The sequence below is a fragment of the Sardina pilchardus genome, chromosome 9, assembly GCF_963854185.1.
Source record: "Sardina pilchardus chromosome 9, fSarPil1.1, whole genome shotgun sequence".
NCBI classification, from domain to species: domain Eukaryota; kingdom Metazoa; phylum Chordata; class Actinopteri; order Clupeiformes; family Clupeidae; genus Sardina; species Sardina pilchardus.
This window is the reverse complement of record NC_085002.1, coordinates 6,324,529-6,352,328: the sequence shown is the minus strand read 5'-3', so window position 1 is coordinate 6,352,328 and position 27,800 is coordinate 6,324,529. Positions and strand designations below refer to the sequence as shown.

The 27,800-nt window shown below is 41.8% G+C and overlaps 2 protein-coding genes across 6 annotated transcripts in view; both read left to right on the top strand.

Moving 5' to 3' along the window:
* Positions 1–6,878, top strand: part of frs3 (fibroblast growth factor receptor substrate 3) — a 28,758-nt gene extending 21,880 nt beyond the window's left edge. The window contains exon 7 of the mRNA XM_062544928.1: positions 969–6,878. Coding sequence (XP_062400912.1) covers positions 969–2,465 — 1,497 coding nt within the window. The 3' untranslated portion in view covers positions 2,466–6,878. The remainder of the gene's footprint in view (positions 1–968) is intronic.
* A 288-nt stretch (positions 6,879–7,166) lies between these two features.
* Positions 7,167–27,800, top strand: part of LOC134092522 (sodium- and chloride-dependent GABA transporter 2-like) — a 36,703-nt gene continuing 16,069 nt past the window's right edge. The window contains exons 1-12 of one of the 5 annotated variants that reach the window (XM_062545428.1): positions 7,167–7,314; positions 8,057–8,162; positions 8,499–8,726; positions 9,452–9,586; positions 10,194–10,334; positions 12,462–12,549; positions 18,268–18,400; positions 18,979–19,113; positions 19,977–20,080; positions 23,094–23,218; positions 27,005–27,117; positions 27,219–27,356. In XM_062545428.1, the coding sequence (XP_062401412.1) occupies positions 8,531–8,726; positions 9,452–9,586; positions 10,194–10,334; positions 12,462–12,549; positions 18,268–18,400; positions 18,979–19,113; positions 19,977–20,080; positions 23,094–23,218; positions 27,005–27,117; positions 27,219–27,356 (1,308 nt within the window). In that variant the 5' untranslated portion in view covers positions 7,167–7,314; positions 8,057–8,162; positions 8,499–8,530. The other 4 variants (XM_062545424.1, XM_062545429.1, XM_062545425.1 and 1 more) reach the window with 4 other exon arrangements.

Sequence of the window (27,800 nt, the reverse complement as noted above, 5' to 3'; positions counted from 1 at the left end):
CACAGACTTTACAAGACTCTGACGGTGTTTGCAGGTATCTGGCTCTAAGATGTCCACAGCACACAGACTGTTGGAGTCTTAAACACAAACAGCTTAAACTCTTTCCTGAATTTCTTAACTTCAGTAGAAATAACTATAGCATGACAGTGTCAAGATAGCCTGTTTAAGCCTGTCTAAACTGAGAGAGACTGACACAATAAAATATGCGTCAATCACTAATGCAGCCTGCATCCAAATTCATGGGAAAATCACGCCCCACAAGCTTGATTCTAAATATTTGCATGGTTTCCTCATTGCATGTCACCATGTGGAACCAATCGTAACAACAATCGCAAGTAACCCAGAAACAGTATGTTGTGGACAATCCACACATGCACAGAACTAATGTGTGTACAGTTTCCAATGGAACTTTCCACTGAATACACAGTTGGTGCTCTATTTGGATTGTGTGCAGCCTGGACTGTGAGCCTCAACCTCAGGGAAAGCAAGGGTTTCCTCTCCTAACAGATCCAAATTTGATAAGCATAGGCTGCCAACAAGTGACAGTGAAGTGCATCTTCTTAAACATAAACAAAAATGTGTTTGCTCGTTGTAGGTAGATTTGTTTATTCTCCCATAAGATTGCACACTATAAATACTATACAGCCTCTGTCATATAAATAGACATGTAACCATAATGCCCTTTTTTAAGACCTGGCTTCAACATTTTGTTATTTATGGCTAACATGTTCTTGTAACTTTCTACTTCTGTGTTCACTTCCTGTTTTATGTTCTGAATCATCGGTTTCAGTCTGTCTCAGTTGGAGTCATAACATAACAGTAGTAGTAATCACCATTATGTTTCAAATATGCACAAGTACAAGTCAATGTGTTCAGACACATCCTTTTTGGGGCCTCTGCCTTGAGCAGTGTAACTATTTGAACATTTCTTGCAACAATGTCTTTTTTTGTGTGTGTTCTGTTTTAAGGCTCACACCTATGTGAATACTGTTAATGTGGATGGCGAGCTCTCCAGCAGACACTGTGTGCACTCCCTGCCTGAGGTGAGGCCCGGCTCTTTTCAAGAAGGCGGCGGATGTGTTGGCCCCCCCACAGGCCCAGCCGGCATGCACTGCTGCGGGCCGCTGGATGACCACAAAGACCCTCAGGTCTTCCTGCAGCCGGGCTCCCAGGAGGTGAAGTTCATGCTGGGGCCGACGCCCGCCCAGCGCCACCTGCTGGAGCGGGACCAGCAGCAGCGCCACTCTCACCAGCTGCCCCCTCACGTCATGCGCGGCGGCAGTGGTGGCGGCGGCGGCGGCGGCGGGGCCGAGACCAGCTCAGGCACGGAGGGCGAGGAGCTCCCGCCGCACGTGTGCAACAACCACTCGTACCACCACTACCACCACCACCACCTGATGCACATGCACCCGGACGGCTGCCCCGTGCCGCCCAGCCAGCTCACCTACGAGAACATCAACGGGCTGCGCGGCTCGCTGAGCTCCGCCGCCGCCGCCGCCGCCGCCGCCGGCCGGCGCCAGCGCCTCAGCCCCAGCAGCGTGTCCCAGTCGCTGGGCTCCAGCAGCAGCAGCAGCACGGGCGACATGCACCCGCACTCGCTGCCCCTGGTGGCGCACGCGCACCCGTCCTCCGCCTCGCTGCCCCACCCGCTGCCCCCGCAGAGCTACAGCTGCGAGCGCGGCGGCGGCCACCGGAGGACGGCGCTGCTCAACTACGAGAACCTGCCGTCGCTGCCGCCCGTGTGGGAGTACCGGGCGCTGCAGCGGCACGAGGAGGAGGACGACGAGGAGCAGGACGAGGACGAGGAGGAAGAGGAGGAGGAGGAGGAGGAGGAGGAGTACGAGGAAGAGGAGGACGAGGAGGACTTTGACGAGTACGAGTTCTCCGAGGGGCCTGGCACGCCCAACGGCTACCACCAACAGGAGGCCGGGGTCCACCGCGACGCCCTGCAGAACTACGTGAACACCGACCAGATGCAGATCCCTGCGCCGCCGCGCCACGCCTGCCCCCCCCACCTGCCCCCCCACCCGCAGAGGCCCTGCCAGGCCGAGAGGGGCGGCCGGGTCTTTGGCTTCCCCCATCTCCGGCGAAGGTCTGGAGGAGGAGGAGGAGGAGGAGGAGGGGGCAGCGCCAGGGGCGGGAGAGGCAGCTGTGAACACGGTCACATGCCACCACCGCCATCCCGACTCAACTACATCCAGGTGGACTTGGATGGCGAGTCCTCATCGGTCTGTCAGGGGCACGGGGCCGGGGCAGCTGGCGTGGGCCCTGTGTCGCGCTCGCTGGCGCACAAGAGAGGCATGGCAGCGTCGGCCTCGGGCCCACCCCCGCCGCGCCGCAGCGAGTTCTACGCCGTCATCGACCTGAAGAAGACGGCGGCCATGTCCAACCTGCAAAAAGCCCTGCCGCGGGATGATGGAACCTCGCGAAAGACTCGCCACAATAGCACTGACCTGCCTCTGTAGGACTGGGAGGAGAGGGAGGGCGTGAGTAAGGCGGCTACTAAAGGTCAACTCAAAGCGCTCCAACACTAATGTCTGTGCATTGTCGCCATGGAGCAGTTTAGTTTTTTTTCTCATGTTCAATACCTCTTCCACCACACCTTCATGATAAACAAGGATACACAAAGGGCCCTTGTTGAACACTACTGGATGAGATAATGTAGCACGACTGGGAAGGATTTGTTCTTAGTTTTGTTTTTTAAAATAGTTTAAAAGTCCTGTCTTAGGGAATTAATATTCTACTGAATGGTTAGTTCAAAGCTGAGAATCTCCCAACTCCATTTATTTAAGACTTTGTTCAGCTTCTTGAGGACAGTGTTTACAATTTTTCACTCAAAAATAAGTACAGAATCAAAATATATCCTCTTCAGTACCATAATTAGCAGGATGTAGCAGAATCCTTATTCTGTGTACCTCAGTCTGGACTGAATTACAATCATCTCAGAGAGCATGTACTGAATTCATTTTAGTGAACAGTTTTAGGTGCACTGAATATGAATTCAGTGAACGAAGCATTAACGCGAAGTGAACTCGTTAACATGGTTCTCTGGGTAGGCCTCTGGATTAGTGCCATCTGCCTTCAAGACAGAAATTAGAAATTGCACATTATCTTCCACAATTGTAATGAAACCTCCTCACACACCACTATAAGACTAAATTTACTTTGGTGTGCTGGATTAGTGGATGGCCACATTAGTTTTTGTTTCATAATATGGGAGCAACATGAGTAATTGATTTCTTGGACTTACTGATTATGTAATGCATATTTAATGTAGGTTGCATCAGGTTGAGTATGACAGTACTTTGTTCTGTCAAGGTACATAAGTCTTATGACTTTGGTGATGTTCAAAAGAGTTTGGCCATGGAGTATTTTTACTTATCCCGTGAAGAGCAAGGACTGTTTTTGTCTAGAGTCCTAAAATGCAGGATGTGCCATACTGTGATCATGCCTTGCTAAAAGCTCAAACCTTCAGGCTTAAACCTTCAGAGATAATGCTGCTTAGATTGTAAACAAGGAAACAAAGATGGCTCATGTATATACTGTATAAGAAAGAGAACATATCCTCTGAGAAGTATAGCATAGTAAGACTTGATAAGACACTGCCAGTGTTTGATATGTTTATAAGAAGTGATTGACATCCCCTTAGAAATGACCTCTTGAAATATCATCTATTACAGGGATGGGATGGGAGGGTATTTAAAATCATTCCATTAAGTTTTTTTTACTTGACAGGACAGATGTATTTATTATTTATTTGTGTAACGACTTGTTTATTTATTTATGACGTTAACTTTTGAACAGCATCAAGCTCCATTGTGATTGTAATCCAGACAATCTGGAGACCAAAGTTTCACTTGTGTCAACATCATAGATAGATAGCCTACCAGCGGAGCTGAATGTTTGCTCAGAAAATATACAGCATGTATGGAGGAGATTTTTCTCTCACATATTGTCGATGTATAGTGCCAAATTTGAAGTTGCTAAAATAAACATAAAGGATATAATTTATGTTACATTAAGGGAAAATTTAACCCGAGGGCTAATAATAACTTCCACAACATAAATGCAGCTCAGTCCATTCTAACTGGGCACTTCCTTTAGCAGTCAACTTGGTCTGGTCATAGGCATTGACCAACTTCTGGTCATAGGCATTGACCAACTTCTGGTCATAGGATCATGTTGCTCGGCTTTCCTTTCACAACATGCTCGTGGCTATATAACAGGCTATACCTGTTACAGGAGCACTCGATAGAAGAGATAGAATATGAAAGTCTAGAGCATAAGGTATGATGTCCTTGTCATCATGTCCAAACCTTTTATCACATCAAAGAACTGGTTTGCCTCATTGTCACACAATAGTGATGCATAGCTTGCACTTCAACTTATTTTAAGTTTTTTTTTTTTGTTTCAAATTGACGGCTAAAGCCAGATTCACTAAAGGGCTTTAGTGTGCGCAGAATGTCATAAATGTGTCTAACCTACCTACACCTGAGTAGAGTTTCATGTGATTCTGGCCTCCGATTCGAATAACATTTTGCATATTAAGCCATGCTTTACATGACAATAAGGCCACGTTAATAATGCAGAGGATGCGCACTGCTAACCTGTTGACTTAGAAATATATAAGCTTGAAGAGAAGAAAAATATTTTGCCACTTTTCTGAGGGGGTATATTCATTTCTAAACATATATTTTTTATGGTATAGTATGTTTTAAAGAGTGTTTACATTTTGCAATAATGGCCAATGAGAGTTAATCAGACTGGAGCCAGGTTGCCGTAGCAATGTAAAATTGGTTGTGCAGCGTTGAAATTCGTCTGAATCACACATGTCTGAATCATCACTGTCTTCACTCAGGCTTTTTGTGTTGATAGATATATTTTGTTGTGCTTCAGTTAAGCATGATTTGGAAAGAATAGACCACATGATCTGAATCCATTTCTGAAGAATACTATATTTACACTTTTACAGTAAGTGACTCAACTGTGCCATATTAGTGATTATTGCCAAATACTGTTTTGGGCACTTATGGCATTACTGAATGTCGAAATCTGTATGAATCCATAAGAACCAGAGTAGGCTACATTTTCTTAATGTGTGTGTTTACACTAGTATTGTAGGTTTCACTTGAATACTGAATGTTTTTGAAGGTTTACATCAGAGAGAAAAAAAAACATTTTAGATGATCATCAACTGCTTTTACTTAACATTTTATAATTTGCCATTTGTGATGTCCTGACATTTTTTCTTTTGATATGCATAGATTGTAGGTTTCTTGGTGGGAACCATTGTTTTTATGCTGGGGATGCTTCCTCAGAACATTACCAGAAGCTGCCAGTGCCTACCATTGTGTCTATGTCCTAGCAGCATCATCAATTGTTGCATACCTATAATTAGCATCCCATTAGAAGACTAGTTTGTACTTCAGACTCTTCAAAGCAATCAATAGGTCAGCTTCTTTATATAAAATAGCGTGAATTTCTCTTGTCCACAGAGAAGTTGATTTTAACCCAACATAAATCAGTTTTATTGAAGAAAAAAAAAGAATCCATCAGCAAATTGTTCAATCAAGAGCTGTATTATCTTGATTGTTACTTGCGGTTGAGTGAGTGCTGGTCAAAACAACTCTTTGGCAAACCTGGTTGATTGTAATGTACACTGATGATTCTGTGTGCCAAATTTGGATGAGAGCAAAGCCCATAGAAGAAGACAGACTTCACTCGGGACTAGTGGCTCGCTCTCATTGCTGTATTTTCCCCCTCAGAGTATGAATGTAATAAACAGTAAGACCACCATGTGCAAGTGGACACTTGCATATGTTTCTATCCTTGCCATGAAAATAACAAAAGACAAAAGATAAAAAGTGGAAGTGTTATCATTGATGTTTTGTCTAAACGTTTCAAAAAGCAGAGAAATTGCAGTTTGTTTTCTTTGTATACAGTATTTACATTTCCTCTATGTATGTATTTCTGTGTATGTACATACATATATATATATCTATATATATCGACATATATATGTGGGTATGCGGTGACAGTCTGCTTCTTGTATGTTTCATTTGGGAATGGTGAAAGGGAAACAGTTCACATTTGCCACTGAGGTTAAACATGGGCACAGGGGGAGACAGAGAGTAGAGTGAGTGAGTGACAGAATGAGGGAGGATGACAGTCAATTAACTTATTAATTATTATTCTATTGGTTGAAGCATTGCCATGTCACTTTGCAGAAAGCTCCTTTAGTAATATTGCCATTTTATCAACCTCCCCCTTTACTCCCCTTCTCCAAACAAATCAGGCATGCCCTCTGGTGAATGCTATTTTCAGTTCTTTACACCTTTTGAATCGTAAAGGCTTGTACAATTAAAATGAATGTGATTCAATGTAATATGTCAACATTAAAATAATCAAACTGTAAAGAGATATTTTGATTACTATTTCAATCCAAAGTGGATTTTTACACACTGTTTTTCCTTTGGAGGAAAAAAAAAATGCAAATGCTGCCTGGTTAAGACATACTTTCAACTCACCTAGGATGAACAATTTTACCAACAACGTTGTTGCATTAGCAAAAGAAAATAGGTTCTTAATTTAGATTTTGCTTAAAGTTAAATGCTATTTTTTTAGATTTGCTGTAACAGTAGCTGCTGGATAGCAATTTAAGCATGAATTCAACTGTGTAGGAGTTTGGCTTTTGTGGACAGCAGAATGAGAATGGTCTTAAAAATGCTGTTTTTGCAGGAAGCTGTAAATATCCCTCACATGGTCGTCTTGTCAAGTGTTTGTCTTTCCATCTTCGTATCCTTTTTATTTTTGTTTAACTGATTTTTTGATAATGTGTCATTGTGATCAACAAAAATATTAAAATGAAAATAAACTTTCTTTGTTTGATGTATCGACTCTGTCAGGCAGCTCAACAGTGATGATACTTGACCTGTGACCGACCACACCTACTTATCCGTACTTTTTTATTACTGAAAATGGACTCTAAAAGGAAGTGGCCTGTAGGCTAGTTGTCCTTTTGCCAGTCAAGTCTTGTCCTTGACTCATACAGAAACAATTCTGCATAGCCTATACACCAGCGTTGCCTAGAGCTTCCTGCCCTGCCACAAATGCTGTAGCCCCCATCCAGTGTTGAGAATACAAAACATGACTCCTTGACTCTGGTCTGCTTTTCAGGTGCTGCTGGCACGTCAGGTGTTTTCAGTAGCAGGTTAACTGCCACAGCTACTTTACTTCGAATGGGGGAAGGTCGTGTATGGCTTATCTGTCATTCAACTCATGTAAACGCAGCTCAAGTGTCTAGATCCATTTCAGGTAGGTCAGTGTTTGGGCATAAAAGGCTTTGAAAAAAATAGAATATACTTGTTTTATATATATTTATGTGTGGAATAGGCTACCGCCTTGACCTGGGACTGTAATTGAACGAACTACAGAGAAACTAATAAAGTTGGGCCTAACTGTTTTACTTACGTTGGCCGAGTTAGTTACCGCGTTGTTCCACAAATTGCTTTAGGCTACTATTAACTGGGCTACTGCGGATTATTTTACCATGTGAGAAGCCCATAATAGCCAATTTAACAAACTGGGCTTTTTCGTGAACTTTTATTTGCGCGCAAAGAGGAAACCCAAATTACCATTATGGTTTGTAAACAAACTTATTCTTAAGACTACACACAGCAAGACTCATTAATGAGCAGCGACATACCAGTGACCACTCAGCTGACTTGGTTTAGTTTATCCGCAATGCCAAAGTGAATGACTCAATGTGCTGTTTTCGAGTGGAAAAGTACTGCGCTGGAGACAGGGTAATTCCGCTATGGTTCGGCCCTCTTATCCGAAGCGTTTTAAATTATATTCACCAGTGGTAATCACGCTGAGCAGTTTCTACCGCCTGACACTGTTTTGTTTGTTTGTTTGTTTGTTTGTTTTAATGAGGATTGCTATGAGTCAACTATGACCGGTGATGCAACTTTTCAGATGACAAATGCATGTTGGTGATGGGGAGGTAAGCACCTGTTGAATTCCGTGTGCATCATGACATCCCTTTGTCTTGCAGTGCTTCGACTTGCACCAGGGGCTGACACAATGCAAACTACCGTAGGCTCCTAATCCGAAATGCTAAAGTTCAAGAGGAAACGAATGAAGCTTACCATCGGTGCCAAGTAAGGGTCAGCTGAATAGTTTTAGGCTTCCACTCATATTGAGAACAATAGAAACGAAATTAGGGTTTCTATGAAGATACTCGTGAGAATACCTCTAGACAAAGGTATCTCTGTACACAAACTGGAACATTCACTAGCTCCAACGTTCTCTAACCTAATTGTGCTATTCTTTTCAAACGAAGGAACGCCTATAGAAGGTGGAGCTAGTTTATTTAGAAACTTGGCCTGCTAAGCTGTTTGCCTGTGTCTTAATTAAAATATGTAATGCAGTGGTGTGAAGCAGCAAGATTCTTTTCAGCCTGTGAAAGTTATTACACCCTCTTTGGATTGGATCAGATTTGCACTCTCAACCAGAGAGGCTTGTGACAATGGCAAGGGACCTCACAAAGGAAACAGGATGTGATCAGACTGCACAAGACAGCAATGCTGTGAAAAAAAGCCAGTTGCTTCTGGATCGAGGCCAGTGGGCCAACAAAGTGGAGTTCTTGTTGGCCGTAGCAGGAACACTTGTGGGGCTTGGAAATCTTTGGCGATTCCCCTATCTGTGTTACAAAAATGGTGGAGGTAAGGCTCCTTTACAGCAGGGCTTTGCATCATGCATGGCTTTTACTTGCATAGAGATGCAGGATTATTGAACAGTAAACATGAGTTGAAATCACTAGTAAACACTGCACTCCTTTGTAAAACAATGCTCAGATTTATGGGATTGACTATGGCATTCTTTTTGTTTGACTAGTCCGATAACCCACCGTTATCAATTATTTTTTCCATCTAAGTACAATGTTATCATTTCACAGTCAAATCAAGAACCAACACAAGCTTTTAAAGTTGCTTCTAAAACAATGTGCTCTCTGTAGAATGGAACGCTAAGAGGTGTGGGGGAGGGAAGGGGAACTTTACAACATCATCAGGGTTAGCCATCCTATCAGTACAGCCTGTCATGTTTGTTGAGATTAATGGTGGAAATAAAAGCTATATTTCTTTTAAACAGTGCTTTGGGCAGATAAACTATGGATTTTGTGTAGTTTTGAGGTACCTTTGTTCCTACATAACATGACGTAGGCCTGATTTCCACATCGGTCAGTTTTGAAATATTTGATAACTTATTTGACATATTAGAGGTTGTTATTCCTACATTTATTCTACTTATGCACAGTTTTCTCCCATTTGTTTCCACTCCTAATGTGTACTATATGTTCATTAACATGTTCAGTGAGCAACTGCTTTTGAAGGCAATATTTCAAGTCAAGATGCTTGACACTTGCATGTGTTTTTGTTTTCTTCCCAAGGTGCTTTCCTGGTGCCATATGTGCTGTTCCTACTCTCCTGTGGGATACCAATGTTCCTTCTGGAAACTGCCATGGGACAGTATACCTCACAAGGATGCATCACTTGCTGGAGACACTTTTGCCCTCTATTTGAAGGTTCATTGTTAGGATTACCAGCAGAAATTGCTGTGTTTACTGTATATGATTGCTTATATGGTTGCTATTTCCCAATTCTTAAAATACATAGACAAAATACATACAAGGATGTTGTGGAAGTAAGTTATTCAACATGAATATAAAAGCCTTTATCTCCACAGTTGATGATTCATGGAGCGACTTTTCAGTATTGGTTTTAGAAAATCACATGGCCATTTCCTAAGGTTCTGATTGGCTTTATTTGAAATGTTGCTCACTGACAAATAAAGATAAAGACAGATAAAAAAAATGTTGCTCAATACCTACCGGAAATTGCTCAAAAGTAGTTCTATGTATCATCACTTACATAAGTTTGATTAGTTTATTACTATTTTGTTGGTAGTCTTCAATTAGTTTATTACCTTTTTATGACAGTTTTGGCAAATAATTAAGTTGATTATCTCACCTTTGCATGTAAGAGTAGGATGTGATTGTAGCAACAAGGGCACTAATCTCAGTAAAATGATTCTGGTGAAACAACATGCTAACAGCACAGCATTATATTGTTGACCTTTTGGGTTATGTTGTATTTTAATGTCTAATTGTTTTCCAATGTTGATCTACTTAGGGATTGGTTATGCTACACAAGTGGTGATTGCCTATGCTGCAGTATCCTATATCATCATTCAGGCCTGGGCATTCTTCTACCTGTTCAACTCCTTCAGCGCAGAAGTGCCTTGGGCCAGCTGCAGAAACGCCTGGAACACAGGTAGGCTTTGGAGAAACTTTCCATCTTACACTGTTTAACAGGACTTTGAGAGTTGTAAGCTAGAGTTTCTTGAGTAAAGTTTAATCTTATTTGTGCACTAAGACCATTGAAGGTGTATTGCGCCAAAGTTACACAAATCTTTTCCACTAGATGGCAGCAGAGATTGTGTTGGATGCATGTAAACCATCATTCTCTGAAGACTTGATGCAAAACTTGTTCATAGCGTGACAAAACCTCACAGGGGAGACATTTCACTCTTTGCACAGAGTGGTGATGTACAAGCACTGCTTTATTATCTCATGTTGAACACTGTGTGGCAGTGTTGTTTTCAGAGGTAGGGGTGGGAAGCCCATAAACAATATCCTCTTGCCAGACTAATAGGCATCCCCTTTGACCTCTAAATATTGAGTTTGTTTAGCAATCATGTTTATTGTGGACAATATCATTTAAAAGAAATAGAGTTAAGTCATGTGAATGCACGGGTTATAAGGTGACCAGAGTCTATCTTCCCTGACGGACATTTGCTTGCTGACCTCAGCCACGCCCCCTGTTTACTGGGAATGGACAGTAATTCGATTTACTGGTGGCATAATTTCAGCATGTTCCTTTCAAGAAATCACCAATAGAGCAGCGAGGAGAAAACGAAAGACACCTTTTCCATTGTGGTGTGGGATGGCACGGCACGATTTCCTAATTGTGTAATGTAATCTCATTGTTTTCTTCTGGATGGTACTTGAACAAGATAGACATCAATGAAGTGATGACTTTGCTTTTCATTGTAGTAGCCTACATTGTCCTTGTGTCACACGGTGAAAAACAATACCTTGTGCAGTGCATTACTGCATGCCATGATTACCGCATTACTGTGGCAATAAGTTTTCGTCATGTTTACAATTCATAATGGTATGTAAGCCTCTTCACTCGTCAGGTGCAATCAATTTTGGTTTCAATATTATCAATTTGAAGTGAATTTAGGCAACTGGATTATATTTTGAAACAGTGATTGGTGAATTGATAGTTAGCCTACATGTACATCCATTGTTGCAGTAAGTCGGTGTGTTCATGATATGCCATTACATTCTGCTTATACCACTGCTTGGTCAAATTTCCTATTGTGATGCGCTATTTGGAACGTGCATTATTTTTCTATATACCGCACGGCTATGAAGTAGTTCCCTTCTTTTGGGCTTATTACACTTGAATATTAATTCGCCAATGTGAATGTAACGATAAAAACAGCAATTTTGTATCTAAGACGGCGGCAATATAAACGAAAATGATAGTAGCAGTGGTATAAGCGGGATAATCAACTCCGCGCCCTGTGCGTTTATAGGAAAATAATGCACTTATCGAAGTGTAAAGTCCCCTCCGCCTGCGGCGTCGGGTCCTTATTACCACTTCGAACGTGCATTATTTTCCTATAAACGCACGGCGCGTCGTTGATTATCCCTTACATGTCATGCACCATTAATAAAATATCATTTCATCTTCCATTTCTGTTAAATCTTCATAATATTGAATGTATCCAACTGGGAAGCTTGTTTTTGTTATGCAAGGCTCTCCTATAGATATATATTAATGTTTTATTTTTCAGAGAACACTCCCATAAAGATTCAGAGCCCTAGAGGACTAGCTAATATCAGGCGAGAAAATATAAACTGTGCTAGTGTAATGTAGTGTTTTGAGATTTTTAACTGATGTTACAGAATCGTTTGGGAATGTTATTTTTGGAGATCTCCAGGGCAGCGTGGGCACATAAATTGTTTTTTTGAACCAAGAACATATTATATTAACTTAAATGTAACTGAAGGAAATCGGATTTTTCTCAGGAAAGCCAGGATTTGTACTCCCTTGGAGAGCCTTGTACAAATATGAACATAGATTGTGCCAATATTTAGTATGTGCCAGTTTATAGAGTCTCTCTCTCTCTCTCTCTCTCTCACTCTCTCTCTCTCTCTCTCTGACTCTCTCTCACACACACACACACACACAGGTACACACACACACGCAAACGCACACACATACACGCATGCACACACACACACACACACACACACACACACACACACACACACACACACCACACACTCCAGCTTCATATCATTGACCACTGTTTCATCCTTATAGATTCTTGTGTGGAGTTTGACAAGAAGAATGTCTCATCAAACTGGACTGTGCCAGCAAATGCCACCTCACCTGCAACAGAGTTCTGGGAGTAGGTTTACGTTCACGCAGATGTGTTTAGAGAACAGCATAATTGCAAGATATCAGCTTACTGACCTTCATATGCCTCCATGTCCTGTCCTGAGTTATCTGACTTACAGTAAGAGGTCCATAGAGGGCTAGTCTAGGACGTCTTTACAGTGTTTTGCCTTTTCATCCTATTCTGTCGCCTTTTTGACTGCTCTCTTCAGCTCTGGGGAAAAAAAGAGACCTCTGCACATTTTTCTGATGTCATCCTACGGTTGCTGTGACATTCGAATGAGTTGACAGTCATATTTAAAATTGTAGTGATCTCTCAATTTTTAATATGATCGTCAACTCTTTCGAATGTCACTCAGCAACCATAGGATGACATCAGGAAAATGTACAGTGGTGTCTCTTAATTTTTTCCAGAGCTGTATCAGTATGAGAAGCGAATAGCTGCTAAGGGTAAATGGATAGCTGCCAATCAGTAGATAAGCTCTGTGGGGACGGACATGGAAAAATGAAATATGAAGTTCATAAAAATATGATGGCTAACTTGACTCCTAACATACAGTTGCAGAGGTAGGACGTGTCTAATCTATATGACCAAAGATTTGCCTGTCAGTTGTTGTCCAGACAGGGAGGGACACTTGCAGGCCAGTAGGGGGAGAGGTGAGCCGTAGAATCCAACACCACACATAGGGCCAGCATGGACCAAGGTTTGACTTGAGGTCACTGCCCACTCCCCATCTATTGCTCACTCATTTCCCATCACATGATTTCACTCCTATACAAAAAGCTCTTTCAAAAGCTCCAACATTAACTACAAAGACCTACTTAAACATTGATAAGTGGTAAGTAGAGTCGGGTAAATTAAGGGATATCTTTTAGCGTAAATTACCCACCATGATTTCATTTTAGTTTTTATTTCAGTATAGGCTGTTTAAATAGAATGACCATCTCTAGCTCCATGCCTCACCCTCAGACTTTTGGTCAGATATGCCTGACCAATAGTTGTGAATAAGCACTGGAGGACAATTCATTTTTACATCCAGTTGTTTGTGCCAATAAGTAATTAGATATCTTAGAATTATATTCACAGGTGCTATAGCCTACCTAGTGAGCTTAATCAGCTGTTTGCTTCCATACATATTGCATACTGTAACTCAGGTGTTTCCTGTAGTAGAAGTCCGTTTTCTTTTGAAGTAGTCAAGCTTACTAGACAGAATTGGGTGTCTTGTCTCCAGATGCCACTTCCTTTTGGAAGGCTTCAGCGCCTCATTTGACATCATGGATTGTATTTCCACAGAACCTTTGTAGTTTTATGGTTAAATATTTGGACTGTCAATAGCATTGAATTATTTTTCACTTCAGGGACTTTTCCATTTTTCACTAACTATCCTATGTTCACCATGGCATAGAACATTAGCTTGACAAACTAAGCTCCTCAATATAGCCTTCTACTTTAATAGCTGTTACTTATAAGTTTAACTTGGTTACTCTAAAACATCTCTTTTTCATTGTAGATTGGATTGATATTGTACTCTACCAAAAACAAGAAATAAAACAAAATCAACTTGAAAACATATTGCAGTCTATTACCTGTAGGTGGCGCTGTGCGGCCCTCTAATGTAGCGCCCTATACTCTAATGGGTCCTGCAAGTGGTTGAGAAACTCTGCCATTACTCATTGAGAAACACACATCAATCAAAAATCAACAGTCTGGAATTCATTTATACACAAGACCTCACATGCAAAGGTTAAACAGATACAGTTAAAGTGCCATTCATGATCCCTAATTCACTAAACTTTTGTGTTCAGAAGCACTGTCATGTGCACAACAAACAAAGAACAATGGATATATGAAGCGTTGGGGCTGTGTACTGAGGTTCAGCCATACAAGCCTAATACCTTAACCATAGATGTGTTCCATGTTTTCTTTATTTTGACTATTTTCTATATCATAGAACATGACTGAAAATCAAAATGATCGAATAGCTGGTATGGAACTAGAAAAGCATTCTGAGAGCACAGACCTCTGCCAAGCGCCTCCTGGATCCAGATGGTGATCCAGATCACTCCCAATATCGTGTCTCCCTTGGGTCATTTCAGACCTTTCCTGAAAATGTAATCGAAATCCATCCATACATTTTGGAGTTATTTTGCTAGCAAAGAAACAAACAAACAGACAGACAAACAAACCCTCGTGAAAACCTAACCTCCTTGGCGGAGGTAATTAGGCAGTAGGGTCAAACAGAAAAAGTGAAAATCGTAAATCATTTTACATTTTAAATTCTTTAGTGTAGCCATTTTTTTGTTTTGTTGACCGCTTTGTACATTCTTGGCATTTTCTAATCTGTAGGTAGTGACTTTGAATGGTTTTCCAAAAGTCTCAAAGGCGTTCCCGTACATGCCGACTACTTGTTGGCTGCTTTTCTTTGTGTTAGACACACATTCCAGGAGACTACCTCAAAATGAGGCAGTCAGCCCCAAGAGGTTGTAGGTTCCAGTGATTATACTCTACTTTATGTCGTGCCTAAAAGTGCCCCTTAGCTATTCTAAAATGACTGCATCGCAGGGCTTATTGCTTAGTACATACGCTATGCCTAAAATCCACTATAAGATTTACAGGTGAACTTAATGTGAACTTTCTGAGACAGTATGTTCACACGAAAGCCAGACACCCTTAACTTTTTGTGAGTAGTGTATACCTGGCAAGATTTAATAAAATAATCATTCTTTCATCATGAAAAATGTCTTGTATCTTGGTTGCCAATCAACAACTCTAAAAAGAAAAAGAGCAACTAACTTTTGTATCAATTTCATGGCATGGTAATAAAGAATGAAGATTTGTATTGGAGTTTACAATGACATTGCACATGAGTCAGACAATTGTAATCAAGTGCTGGAACTCCATTTTAGAAACCAACAACATTATGTTTCATATTTTGAATGATTTTGTGTGATGTTATAGTTATTTGATGCCCCTATTATTCTACATAGACAATAGTCAAAACAAAACAAAACAAAAAAAACCCCTATGAATGGGTACACATGTCCGAATGTTTCACTGGTACTATATATTTTTAAAGACTCATGATATCAGATAGCCAGCATTACATATTTCCCTCTCAAATCTATTTGGTCTTTAATCAGAAGCTCTAACTCAGGGATTAGGCTTTCATGATATCAGTCGGATTTCAGAACACCAAGTAATTGGCTGTATAGAAAGGAGAAGGAAGGAAAGAGAAGAGAGGAGAAAACATCTATTCACTGATTATGTCTTGCATACTGTGGCTTTAGTGCCATGAAAACGTGTTGGCACAAAATGTAGTAATTATAATGTTGTAATTAAACTCTTTAAGATACATTACATTAACTGAAATACAAGCTTCAGATGTCAGGATACAAGATATAATGTGGCGCTGTGCCATGCTTTTGGCCTGAACTTGCAATATTGGAGTTCGATTATGTGTCTTGGCAAAATTGTTAAAAGTCTATAAAGAAGTGTTGAAAGTAATTTCTCCTTTACTGAGCACTTGCTTTAAATGTTATTTGGGAATTGTATATTTTATCCCTTTCTGATGTTTCAGTGCCTTTATGTTGGGGTGGGGGTGGTGGGGCAATCCCTAGACCAGTTCAGTCTAGTAATGAAACCTAAGGCACTGTCTCACAGTGATACGATTAGGAAGACTCATAGAGTCTCAATAGTGTCAGAAAAGGTGAATCATGGAGCTAAACACCTACTCAAACTAGAGAGTAGTGATTTGCTCTTAAGAAATTAGTTCTGGGGGGCTATAGCACTCATACCTTGTACGGGTCCAAGTGCCCACGGGGACCCAGGTTCGAATCCGCCCTGCGGTCATTTCACGATCACACCCGATCCCTCCCGATCCCTCTCCCCACTTACTTTTGGCATTTCACGAGAAATGTGCGATCTAGTAGCCAATCTAGATGAATTTGCAGTCGCAAAGTATTACGTTTGCATTAAATTATTGTTGAAAGTTTTAGGAGCAGGTCTGGGACACAGCTACTCTCTATCCATGCTCAGCAGCGCCCCTCCTGTCTCACTCTTTACTGTCCTATATGGCAAAAAAGGCAAAAAAGCCTAAAAATATATTTTTTAAAAATAGAGAAATGTGTTCTGATTGGCTGATCTGACATTTGATTCTTGAGTCCGACATCACGGGCCTAACAGCTATTTTGTGAAAAGACGTTTCCTAGCACAGCCAGACGGTTTTTGCAACTTGTAAACTTTGTCATCATCACCTCCGTTTTAACGGTTTTAACACAAAATCGCTAAACTTTAACAGAGCTAGTAGCTGTGCAGCCAGATGATATATTCAAGGGTAACATCCAGGCTTCCGTGAAAAGAAGGATTTGATCGGGTTGAGGCAACAAGTCAGTAGGCTATAAGATGACAACTTTCTTAAAAGGCTTGTCAGAATAGCGGAAAAAGTTTATTTTACTGGCTATGGAGAAAAACGTGTCTGAAAGCCATTGGACCCAGAAAGAGATTTATTATCCCATTATAACATCATCACTTAAAAACCGAATAGCCTGGCTCCGCCCATTTGTGTCTATCTGTCCAAAGATCCTTAATTATTGACAAGATAGAGAAACATAATGCATCTCTATGGAAGAAAAATTCGAACAGTTCCTGTCTGCTTAAAGAGGCGTGTCGCAAAGACGTCATAGTGGGATATCGATCTCTGTCAGATTGGCAAGCAGTTCAGTTCGAATGTTAACAGGTCTGTTTAAAGGGGGATTTAGCCCCCCTCCCCTTTGCGAAGACAGAACGCGGAAATGATCGAACGTTTGCGCCTCTCGCTCCGCTTTAACTCTCTCTGATCTGTCTAAGTTAATTGTTCTCACAAGATATCAATCTGGAAACGCTCTTTTTTTAATCAATGTTTCCCTTAATCACCAGAGGGGATGATGTTACAGTTACAAAAATGGCAATGTTAGAGTTAGATGAAGACATGAAACAGTAGTAGCCTGCCAGCAAACATTAAAGAATTGCAGCAGGAAGATTGTTAGAATTTATACAGCAAATGTATACATTATTTCCTTTCTGCCGATGTGGTTTTCAAAGTTTTCAAAGATTTGTTACGTTAGCGATTAGGCTGGACCTGGATTTAATTCAAAGTCTACACAGGACAATCAGAAACATACACCAATAGAGTGTTCCCAGACCCTATTCACCATGCAAATAGGTTTGGTGAAACTAGGACCCAAGTCAGAGAGGACCCAAGGACTGTTTGCTCCTGCAGATTCATTCACCAATACATTTTGATGGATTGAACAATTCAACATAGATGATTACTGACCAAGAATCTACCCAGTGCTCCCAGAGACTGTTGGAGAATAAGAAGTGTCATTTTCTTCTAAACTGTAGTCAAGGTTTAACTAAATTAATACAACGAAAGACCTACTGTAAATCGCCTTAACGAATTCCATTTCAGATTAAGAGTCTTCTGCCAATCTTGTTATGTGACCAAAGATAAACCCTCACCACATTCTTCTGTTCTTGGGACGCTGAGAGCCTGACAAAGCAGAATTACTTAGAAAATGATTCAATTATCAGCTTACTTTCATTTGTGTTTATGAAATGACTTAGGCACCTGCAGAATTAGTTACTTGCTTTCTACCTTTCTTTATCTGCCTTATCTTTCTTTATCTGTCTTGTCTGCTTCATCTAGAGGCCTTTATCTGCCTCTTTGACTGTGTTTGGTGCTTTTTTTAGGAGACGGGTCCTAAACATTTCTGCGGGGATTGACCATGTTGGTTCTGTTCGTTGGGAGTTGGCCCTATGCTTGATATTAGCATGGGTCCTCTGCTACTTCTGTGTGTGGAAAGGAGTTAAATCTACTGGAAAGGTATATTTGATTTTTTTAACCTTCAGCTAGCATGAATGATATGATATTGTACATAGAGCCCTTGAGCCATGGATCATATTTTAATTGACGTGAAAGAAAGTACACCGCAACACAAAGCCAGATGAAGCACAAGAACTCAGGTCATAGACAGTTGTATGACTAAGGTGTGCATCTAGATTCAACAGAGTTAATGTGAGTTGATGCTATTTGATGAGTATTGAGATTATGGAGATAAAAATGCCAGATGTTGTTTTGTACAACGAGCAGGTGTGAACACACCCATGATAATTTTCAGGTTGGAATGTGTCTTTTATTACAGTATTAGGCATTGCGTGTATGTTATGATGTACTGAATGTTAGGTGTCAATGTGCATCTTCAATAATTTGATGAATCCTGAATTAAATTGAAATTCTTCATCCATGTGGCTTCCTATGCTGCTGACAGGCATACTGATATTAGGTATTTGCTGTCACATGATAGCCAATGCTGTATTACCAAAGCTAAATGTAAGATTTAAAAAGTGATATATTTCTGAGACATGACATTTCCATTAGTTCCTATGTTTTATGTACAACAGGTGGTGTATTTCACAGCCACATTCCCTTACTTGATGCTGATTGTTCTGCTGGCCCGAGGGCTCACTCTCCCTGGAGCCGCAGACGGCCTGCGGTTTTATCTGTACCCTGATCCGGCACGGCTCGTAGACCCACAGGTGCCAAAAAGCATGTTTTGCACGTACTTCTACATCTAGCAGTTGGAGATACGGGTGTGCCTCTGTTCTAAAAGTTATTATCTCTAAGGCAGTGTGGCTGATTGATATATTAGTCTGATGTCACTTGAGGTTTTCGATCCTGCTGTAAACAAGTGGTGAGATTCTTTCAAATGAGAGATACTTCATTTTGTTTACCTGTTATATTTGTATTGGTAGCAGTAGGTTTTGGTCAGCCATAACTAGTTGTCCATAATAACACATAAAAAAATTCTGCACATTTCTGCTGACTGTTTTTCACTGTTTTCTTTTCAACCTTTTTTTTCAATTCTGCATGTGCAATGATTCCAAGCATATGTTTAATGTTTATGGGTTGCAGATGCATTTTTATTATATTCATCATTAGTCCTAAAATAAGACACGTCCTGAAATAATACTGTTGAAAGCCCCATAATGCCATTTTGTCAATGGGCAGGGTTCCATGAAAGTCTGTTGGGCTGTCCTGCTCATTAAAAAAAGCTGTGTGCATAACAGTCACCATTGCATCAGCATAGGCTACTGTAACTTCAAGAACCATAGCTTGTTATAGGTTATTCTGTCCTTCTCCCACATACACATTCCTTAAGCCACAGAAAACAATGCACAACCCAATTGGATGTTGTAAAAGGTAACTGTGGTGGGTTGGTGTTTTGTTATCTTGAAATGAGTATTTCCACATTATCATTTTAAACTGATGGGACCAATGCTGATATGTTGTGTATTCTGTACAGATGTTGATTGTTTGTTATTCAGCAAGCATTTGATACAGTAGTCACTTGTTTTTGATACAGTGGTGACCCTGTATTTTTTATTTTGTTTTTTTACAGGTTTGGATGGATGCAGGGGCACAAGTTCTCTTCTCTTTTGGAATCTGTCAAGGCAGTTTGACTGCACTTGGAAGTTACAACCAATACAACAATGACTGCTACAAGTAAGAATCCATTGCAATTTATTCATAGATTTTGTACACTGTTGTGATGAAATGGTTTTGGATTAATAACACTATGAGCTATTTGTATTGAAGTCCCAAGTTATACTTCCAAGTATTGATTTAATTAACGTGTAATTAACGTAATTCTTGACACATACAATAGGGTACAACGTCACTAATACAATCATTCAAAACGGTATCACTTAAACTTACAGCAATTGCTTCCTGAATCCCATCTGATCTGACCAAATGTATCATCTAGCCAAAGAATGTGCCCCCTATATTCCTCAGGCTTCTTTTCATGTTCCTCAGTAAAGGTTAAATGGGGTCTTGGCATCTTGCTATAGCTAAGTCTTGGCTGGAAGCTAGTAATTAGTGTAAAAATAAAAAATCACCTCTGGTCACTCCAGTTGGCTAGCCACACATAAGAACCCTGTAGAGCTTAGCCGTAGCATTTAGCTATATCCACGGTGAGGGTATATGGTTGCTGTCCTTTGTTGGTGGTTGCATCATCAAGTGATTTGCCCATGCTAGAGTTCAGGTCTAGAAAACAACTCACTGTTGTCTGAGCAATTTGCCTGACAGGGTGTCACAGTGGGGGCAGTTTGCCACTGATGACAGGACCTATTCTGTGCTCTGATACTCCAAGCACATATAACCACCAGACATATTGTATCACCAATTCACCATATAACCATAAATCACTCTGGGATAAAAAAAGAAAAGATGAAGACCAGACGATAGATGACATGCCACACTATAAACCCCAACAGCCAATCTTTGAGGGCTTTCACCTTCAGACTTTTCACTGGCCGAACTAAAATAGCTGGTGTAAAAGGTGCCCTGGACCACAATCCTAATCAAAATGCCAACATTTGGTCTGACAAAGAGGTGGTCTCTGTCCAAATGAACCAGACCATGGTTTTATTTATTAGCGCTGTGAGAGGTGTACACTATAATGCCAAAAGTAGGCTATTGGGTCACTTGCCTTGACCCCCCTAATGACTTCAGTGACATCCCATTCTTAATCCATACGGTTTAATATGACATTTCTCCACCCTTTTAAGATATAACAGCTTTGACTTTTCTGGGAAGGCTTTCCTTAAGGTTTAGGAGTGTGGGAATTTTTGGTCAATCTTCCAGAAGCACATTTGTGAGGTCACATACTGATATTGGACGAGGCGACTTGCTCTCAGTTTCCGCTCTAAGTCATCCCAAAGGTGTTCTATCAGGTTTTGGTCAATCTGGCTGTCCAAACTGTTCCCACAAAGTTTGGAGCATGGAATTGTCCAAAATCTATTGGTAAGGCTATAGCATTCAGAGTTCCTTTCACTGGCACTAAGGGGCCAAGCCCAGCTCGGGGATGGCCCCTTCCTGTTCCAACATGACTGTGTGTAACGGGTGCTAGCTGGTTAGCTATGCTGTGGAACATTAGTAAACCTCACTCCCCGACACTTCAAGAGCGCTGTTGGCCTGAAAGCTAGTAGCCTGGGCGTTTAGCTGGATTGTTAGCGCGCTCGACTCCCGATCCGAGGTGCTGCTGTCTTGCGGGTTCGAGTCCGGGCGTGTGTAGGGCTGGACCGCGGTGGTTCCACACAACGCAGGTTACATTGGTGCCGTGACCCGGATTGGGAGTGAGGTTTAGGGGGGTGAGTGTAACGGGTGCTAGCTGGTTAGCTATGCTGTGGAACGTTAGTAAACCTCACTCCCCGACACTTCAAGAGCGCTGCTGGCATGAAAGCTAGTAGCCTGGGCTTTTAGCTGGATTGTTAGCGCGCTCGACTCCCGATCCGAGGTGCTGCTGTCTCGCGGGTTCGAGTCCGGGTGTGTGCAGGGCTGGACCGCGGTGGTTCCACACAACGCAGGTTACATGTGCACCAGTGCACAAAGGTCCATAAAGACATGGATCTCAGAGTTTGGTGTGGATGAACTTGACTGGCCAGCACAGAGTGCTGACCTCAACCCAATAGAACACCTTTGGGATGAATTAGAACGGAGACTGAGAGCCAGTCTCTTCATCCAACATCAGTGTGGAACCTTATGGAAAGCCTTCCCAGAAGAGTTAAAGCTGTTATAGCTGGAAAGGGTGGACCAACGTCATATTAAACCCTATGGATTAAGAATGGGATGTCACTGAAATCATTAGGGGGATCAAGACAGGTGACCCACCCAATACTTTTGGCAATATAGTGTATATAGTTCAGACTTTAGGTCAAATACAGGATGGTGAGGCAGGCTATTATTTCCCATTAAAATATAGAAGGATCATTTATTATCCTGTAAGCCACTGAAGACTCATGCAGTTGACATATGCCACACATGCCTTTTTCCTCACTAACCTTTCGTCTATACACTTCTTCTGATGTATTTGTGATTTTTGTACAGATCAAAATAACAGTAGGCCTAACAGCTGTTTTAAGTTAAGGCTATGCTGTGTTTAGCCTAATTATATAATAAATTGAATAACTTCATGACAGAGAATAAAATTCATGTTACACTCTTTTCATGTGTGGAATTCTGAAACCGGCCTTAAATTTGGGACTTGAAATTGTTGCTTGTTTCGATTCGGGACTGTGCAGTTAGAATTATCGTTTGTTTATTCAAAGTCCAAAGACAGTCCAAAGTATTGGAAGTGTGTAGTTTGGCTATCACCATACTAAGCTCAATCTAAGATTGAACATTATGGGGAGTCTGCGCTTTATTTCTACTGCACAAGCGTGCTCTCTTGAAAAGGGGCGGGACTGTCGAGCTCTATTGGCATAATTCAAATGGCACCGTACGCTTGATAGTCCTTCAAACAATCAGACCAACGATCTGGTGCGTCTTTTGGATAAGCTAGTTTGTGATTGGACCCAAATGTTATGGACAGGAAGCAGGGGAGATACTGTAGATGTGCAGGTTTCCAGCCTGAGCTGCCGGGCGAAATCCAAATTCGCCGGCAGATCAAGCACTGTTGACCCAGTCTAGGAAGTGTGATTTTATGAACACATCATTTTTCATTTGCTGTTTTTAGGGACACCTTTGTCTTATGTTTGGTGAATGGAGGTTCCAGTTTTGTCGCTGGGTTTGCCATTTTCTCTGTGTTGGGCTTTATGTCTTATGAGCAAGGAATTCCCATATCGGAAGTTGCTGCGACTGGTAAGATTTCTATTAATATTCTACTATTCGTTTGTCTATTTTTACTATTTGGTCAAAATAAAATCAACCTTCTTTTGGGTCTCAAGTATAGTGGCAAATCACAATGTGCCAGATCTGTTAATGTTTTGGGCCAGATCTGTTGATGTTTTGTACTAGTTCAGACCCTGTTACTTGAAATGGTAGATTTATGAATGGACAAGATTTTCAAATAGCATATCATGAATGCAATTCCACGATGCGGTGATGTTTCGAGCCCCTACGTCTTTTCCTCAGATTGGGAGCTCCTTTGTGTGTGGATCATCTCTTATCGCTTGCATGGTTCTATACCTGTCTGTTTTGTGAGCATCCCCATATGTATGTTGAAGGATTAAACACCTGCTTCATGGCAATTGGTCCTTGCCTAGAGCAAAGAACGTTTGTGTCTTGCAACCCCTGTGTTTGATACTCCTGTGAACCCCAATTTTAATCCGGAACCCCTAATCCCAAAATGCTATCAATTTGTCTACTATATTCTGATTGACAGGGGCAAGTTCTCCATTGGGGCAGCCGTGGTGTACTGGTTAGCGCATCGGGCTTGTAACCGGAGGGTTGCCGGTTCGATCCCCAACCAGTCCACCACGGCTGAAGTGCCCTTGAGCAAGGCACCTAACCCCTCACTGCTCCCCGAGCGCTGCTGGTTGGGCAGGCAGCTCACTGCTCTGGGTTGTGTGATTCACCTCACTGTGTGTTCACTGTGTGCTGTGTGTTCACTAATTCGGTTAAATTGGGTTAAATGCAGAGAACTGAATTTCCCTCACGGGATCAAAAAAGTATATATTCTATTCTATTCTATTCTAGTAGGTGGTATTCAGTCATTATTCTTTCATTTAACTGAAGCTGAAATACCTAGCCCCAATGTCACGCCCACCTAGACCTCTTCTCAGGGATATACTAGTTTGGAACACCATAATTTACATAATTTTCCATTAGACCCCAAAAAGGTCAGGCCCGTCAGTGGCGGGAGGGGATGGTGCTATAGTTTCGAAATTGAAAGTAGCTGTGGTAGGATATAGTACCAACGCCTGCAAACATCAAAAATTGCAGTAAGAAGAATGTGTACATTTAAACACTGAAAATAACAAAGCAGCTGCGTTAAGTGCAATGCAAGGCTGTTCTTGGTTAGCCTAAACTGACAATTGCAAATGCTCACGTTGTGCTTTGAGAGTTGAACCAAGTTCAACGCTCAGCTTGTTCAACACTAGTGCAACCGTTCCGCTGCCAAGCCATAGAGAACAATAGGAAATCTGCTGCTTACTGGTCAGTGTGATCCCTGCCTAAAGGTAGGCCTATATCCATTGTTTCCTGACTGCGATGCCGTTTATTGTCGTTTTTTAAAGTTTAGGTTAAGTAGGAAGGAACATTAGGAATAGTAATTGGTTAGGCTGGACCAATCATTTAAAAGTTAACGCTATGTCTATGGCCCTCACCATTCTAGACTTGGAAACGTTTCCCAATCCTTTTCAATTGAATGGGAATTAGTGAATTAGCCCTTTTCACGTGATGTCAGACGAAGCGTTGCTGGGTATCCTCCGGCATGTCCAGTCGCCAAATACTACAGAAGAAGAAGAAGAAGTATTCATGGGTTTCATCAGGTCCCTTTCCACAGGTGTATACAATCAAGCACCTTGATTATCAATGCAGACTGCATGGTGCTTGATTGTATACACCTGTGGAAAGGGACCTGATGAAACCCATGAATACTTCTTCTTCTTCTGTAGTATTTGGCGGCTGGACATGCCGGAGGATACCCAGCAATGCTTCGTCTGACATCACCGTGAAAAGGGCTAATTAGTCTGGTTTTAACCAGGCTATGAAATGCTGTTGCTGATTAAAATGTAAGCACATGTCTGTCAGCTAAAACCATATCCAATAGCCCAGTAAAAACGAAAACACTGTGGGAAAGCTATACTTGTTGGATAACCGGTGGTGAATCTCTGTTCCTTGTCCATCAAAAATGGATGAGCTGCTACTTTCTCAACAAGGACTTTCATCAAAACTTGACTCAGTGATGCCATCCCTGACAATGGACTACCTGAGCTGAGCTTTCATCTACACCAAGTAAATTGTGTATCAAAGAAGGCCAGAGGAAGCAGAATTGGCTTTTTACATAAACAAATGTTGGTGCACAGAGGTCACAAAATAAATATCGCAGCCTGAATTTGGAGTCACTGCTCATAAATTGTAAGCCATTTTATTCACAATGGGGTTTTTCCTCCCTCACCTGTTTACATCTCACCGCAGGCCAATTTTATGATCTGGAAACTCTTGCCCATCAGATAACAACCACACAGACTCACTTTTCATACTCACTGGGATTTTAACTGGGCAAAATGAAAGCACTGTCTGTCAAAATATAAGCAGTATATTAGTTGACCAACACAGTTCAGGTGTGAAAGGAGGATGCGAGAAGACTCTTTGAAAGCTGGAAATGAAGAAAGCACAGGGCCCATGTGTTTTCTTCCCTTTAAAGCCTTGAAGCCTGTGCTGACCAACTGCCTCCGATCTTTACACATACCTTCAACAGATTCCTAGAGCAGTGCCACATCCCACATTATTTTTGTCCTCAAGAAACACTCCATAACAGGACTGAATGACTAGACCTATTTAAATTGGCCACTGACCAAATTTAACGTGATGATCCAGAACTTTTGACTAGATGCCCTAGGGATGCCAAAATGCAAAGACAAGGAGTCCAGCTTGATTTTCCTAGTTTTCCCCCTGACTAATGTCTGATATCTGTGCTCATGAAGTCCTTTGAACTACTGGTGTTGGTACACCTGCCGAGTATTAGATACTTGCTAGATCCCCTCAGTGTACTGAAGTTGCATGGAATTTCACTGCATTCTGCAACATCTTGACTGCCTAGGGACAAATCCTCTCCTTCAAACTCTCCCTGCTCAACGTCACTTTTGCCTTTTGTCAGTGGAGCTTCCTGACAGCCAGGGAACAGTGCGTAAAACAAAAAGCAAAGTCACTTTTACAAACAATCAACACTAGTGCTTCACAGGGATGTGTCCTTGTGTTACTGCTCTTCTCCCTCTACACCCATGACTGCACCTCCAAGTACCCAGCTGTTAACCTGCTGAAATTGGCAACACTATGGTGACAAGTCTGCATACTAAAGGGAGGTCAAACAGCTGGTGTTTTAGTGTAGTCAGAACAACTGGGAGCTGACCACACTCGTGATGGTGGAGCTGATAGTAGACTACTGGACCACACCTGAGCGATGAAACCCCTCACAATATCCATCAGTCTTGTGTCCCACTGTTCCCGGGAACAAGCATCTCTCAGGACTTGAAGTAAGGATCAGCCCCATCATCCCCAAAAGGCCCAAGAAGATAATGCACTTTCTGAGGCAACTGAGAAAGTATGGTCTGCCACAGGAGCTGCTGACTCAGTATTACACTGCAGTCTTTAGATCTGTCCTGTGCACTTCCATCACAGTTCACAGTTTGATTCAGAGCAGCCACAAGACAGGACAGGACTGCAGCTAACTATCATCTAACCATCAGAACCACCGAATGAGTCATTGGGCCACCCTCCAGGACACACCTCATGTAACAGCAAACAGACAAAGAGATGCATCATGCCCTAGACATCCTTTCCAACTGCTCCCCCCTGTTCAAAGCAAAAATCTCTTGCATGATCAGCAACCTTGCACCAATGACTGTGTCTTTACCGTACTGTATGTACTGGGATAGCAAATTATTGTTTATGAGTTTAATGTTATATCATGTGCCATTTAAGGTCCTGGATTGGCGTTCATCGCCTACCCTCGCGCCGTGGCCATGATGCCTTTCCCACAGTTGTGGGCTATATGTTTCTTCATTATGGTCATTCTCCTTGGGGCGGATACCCAGGTGAGTCTTTACGGGTGTCACTCTGACCATTATGGTGTTTCTTAATTTATGTCGTTAACTAATGTTTATGTGTTTATTTTTGTGTCTCCACCTGGATCCAGTTTGTTAGTCTGGAGTGCCTGATGACATCTGTGACAGACATGTTCCCCACTGTGTTTCGGAGGGGATACAGGCGAGAATTTCTGCTTCTGGGTCTGTGCTTGGTTTGTTTCTTACTGGGGCTCCTGCTTGTCACTGAGGTATGTCTGTTATTGCAGAGAGCTTTAAGGTCAAAGCGCATGCAGTATCAATTCACCCTTTTCAGGCGGCGTCCATTGTAAACCAAAATGAGGGCTAGAGGGTATACGTTGTTGTGTTCAATGTATTCACCAGTAGGTGGCGAAATGCAACAATTGTATAGTCAGTGGGTGCCGTGCCGCTCGTTTGGGCTTTTATTCGTCCTCCCTCGCTCCTCGGGCCTCGATCCTCACTGATCTACGTAAAGAATGATGGGGCAGAACAATGGGATAGTCTATCCAGTGTTAGTTATAGATCAGTGGGAACGCCCCTCGAGGATCGAGCATGGAGGATTGAGGAGGCAGGTTGAGAAGCACCTATGTAGCCTTGATTTGGTTTACACAATGGCAGCCGCCTGAATAAGGCAAATTCCTATCAGAAGATATTATGCATATTTAAATACTATG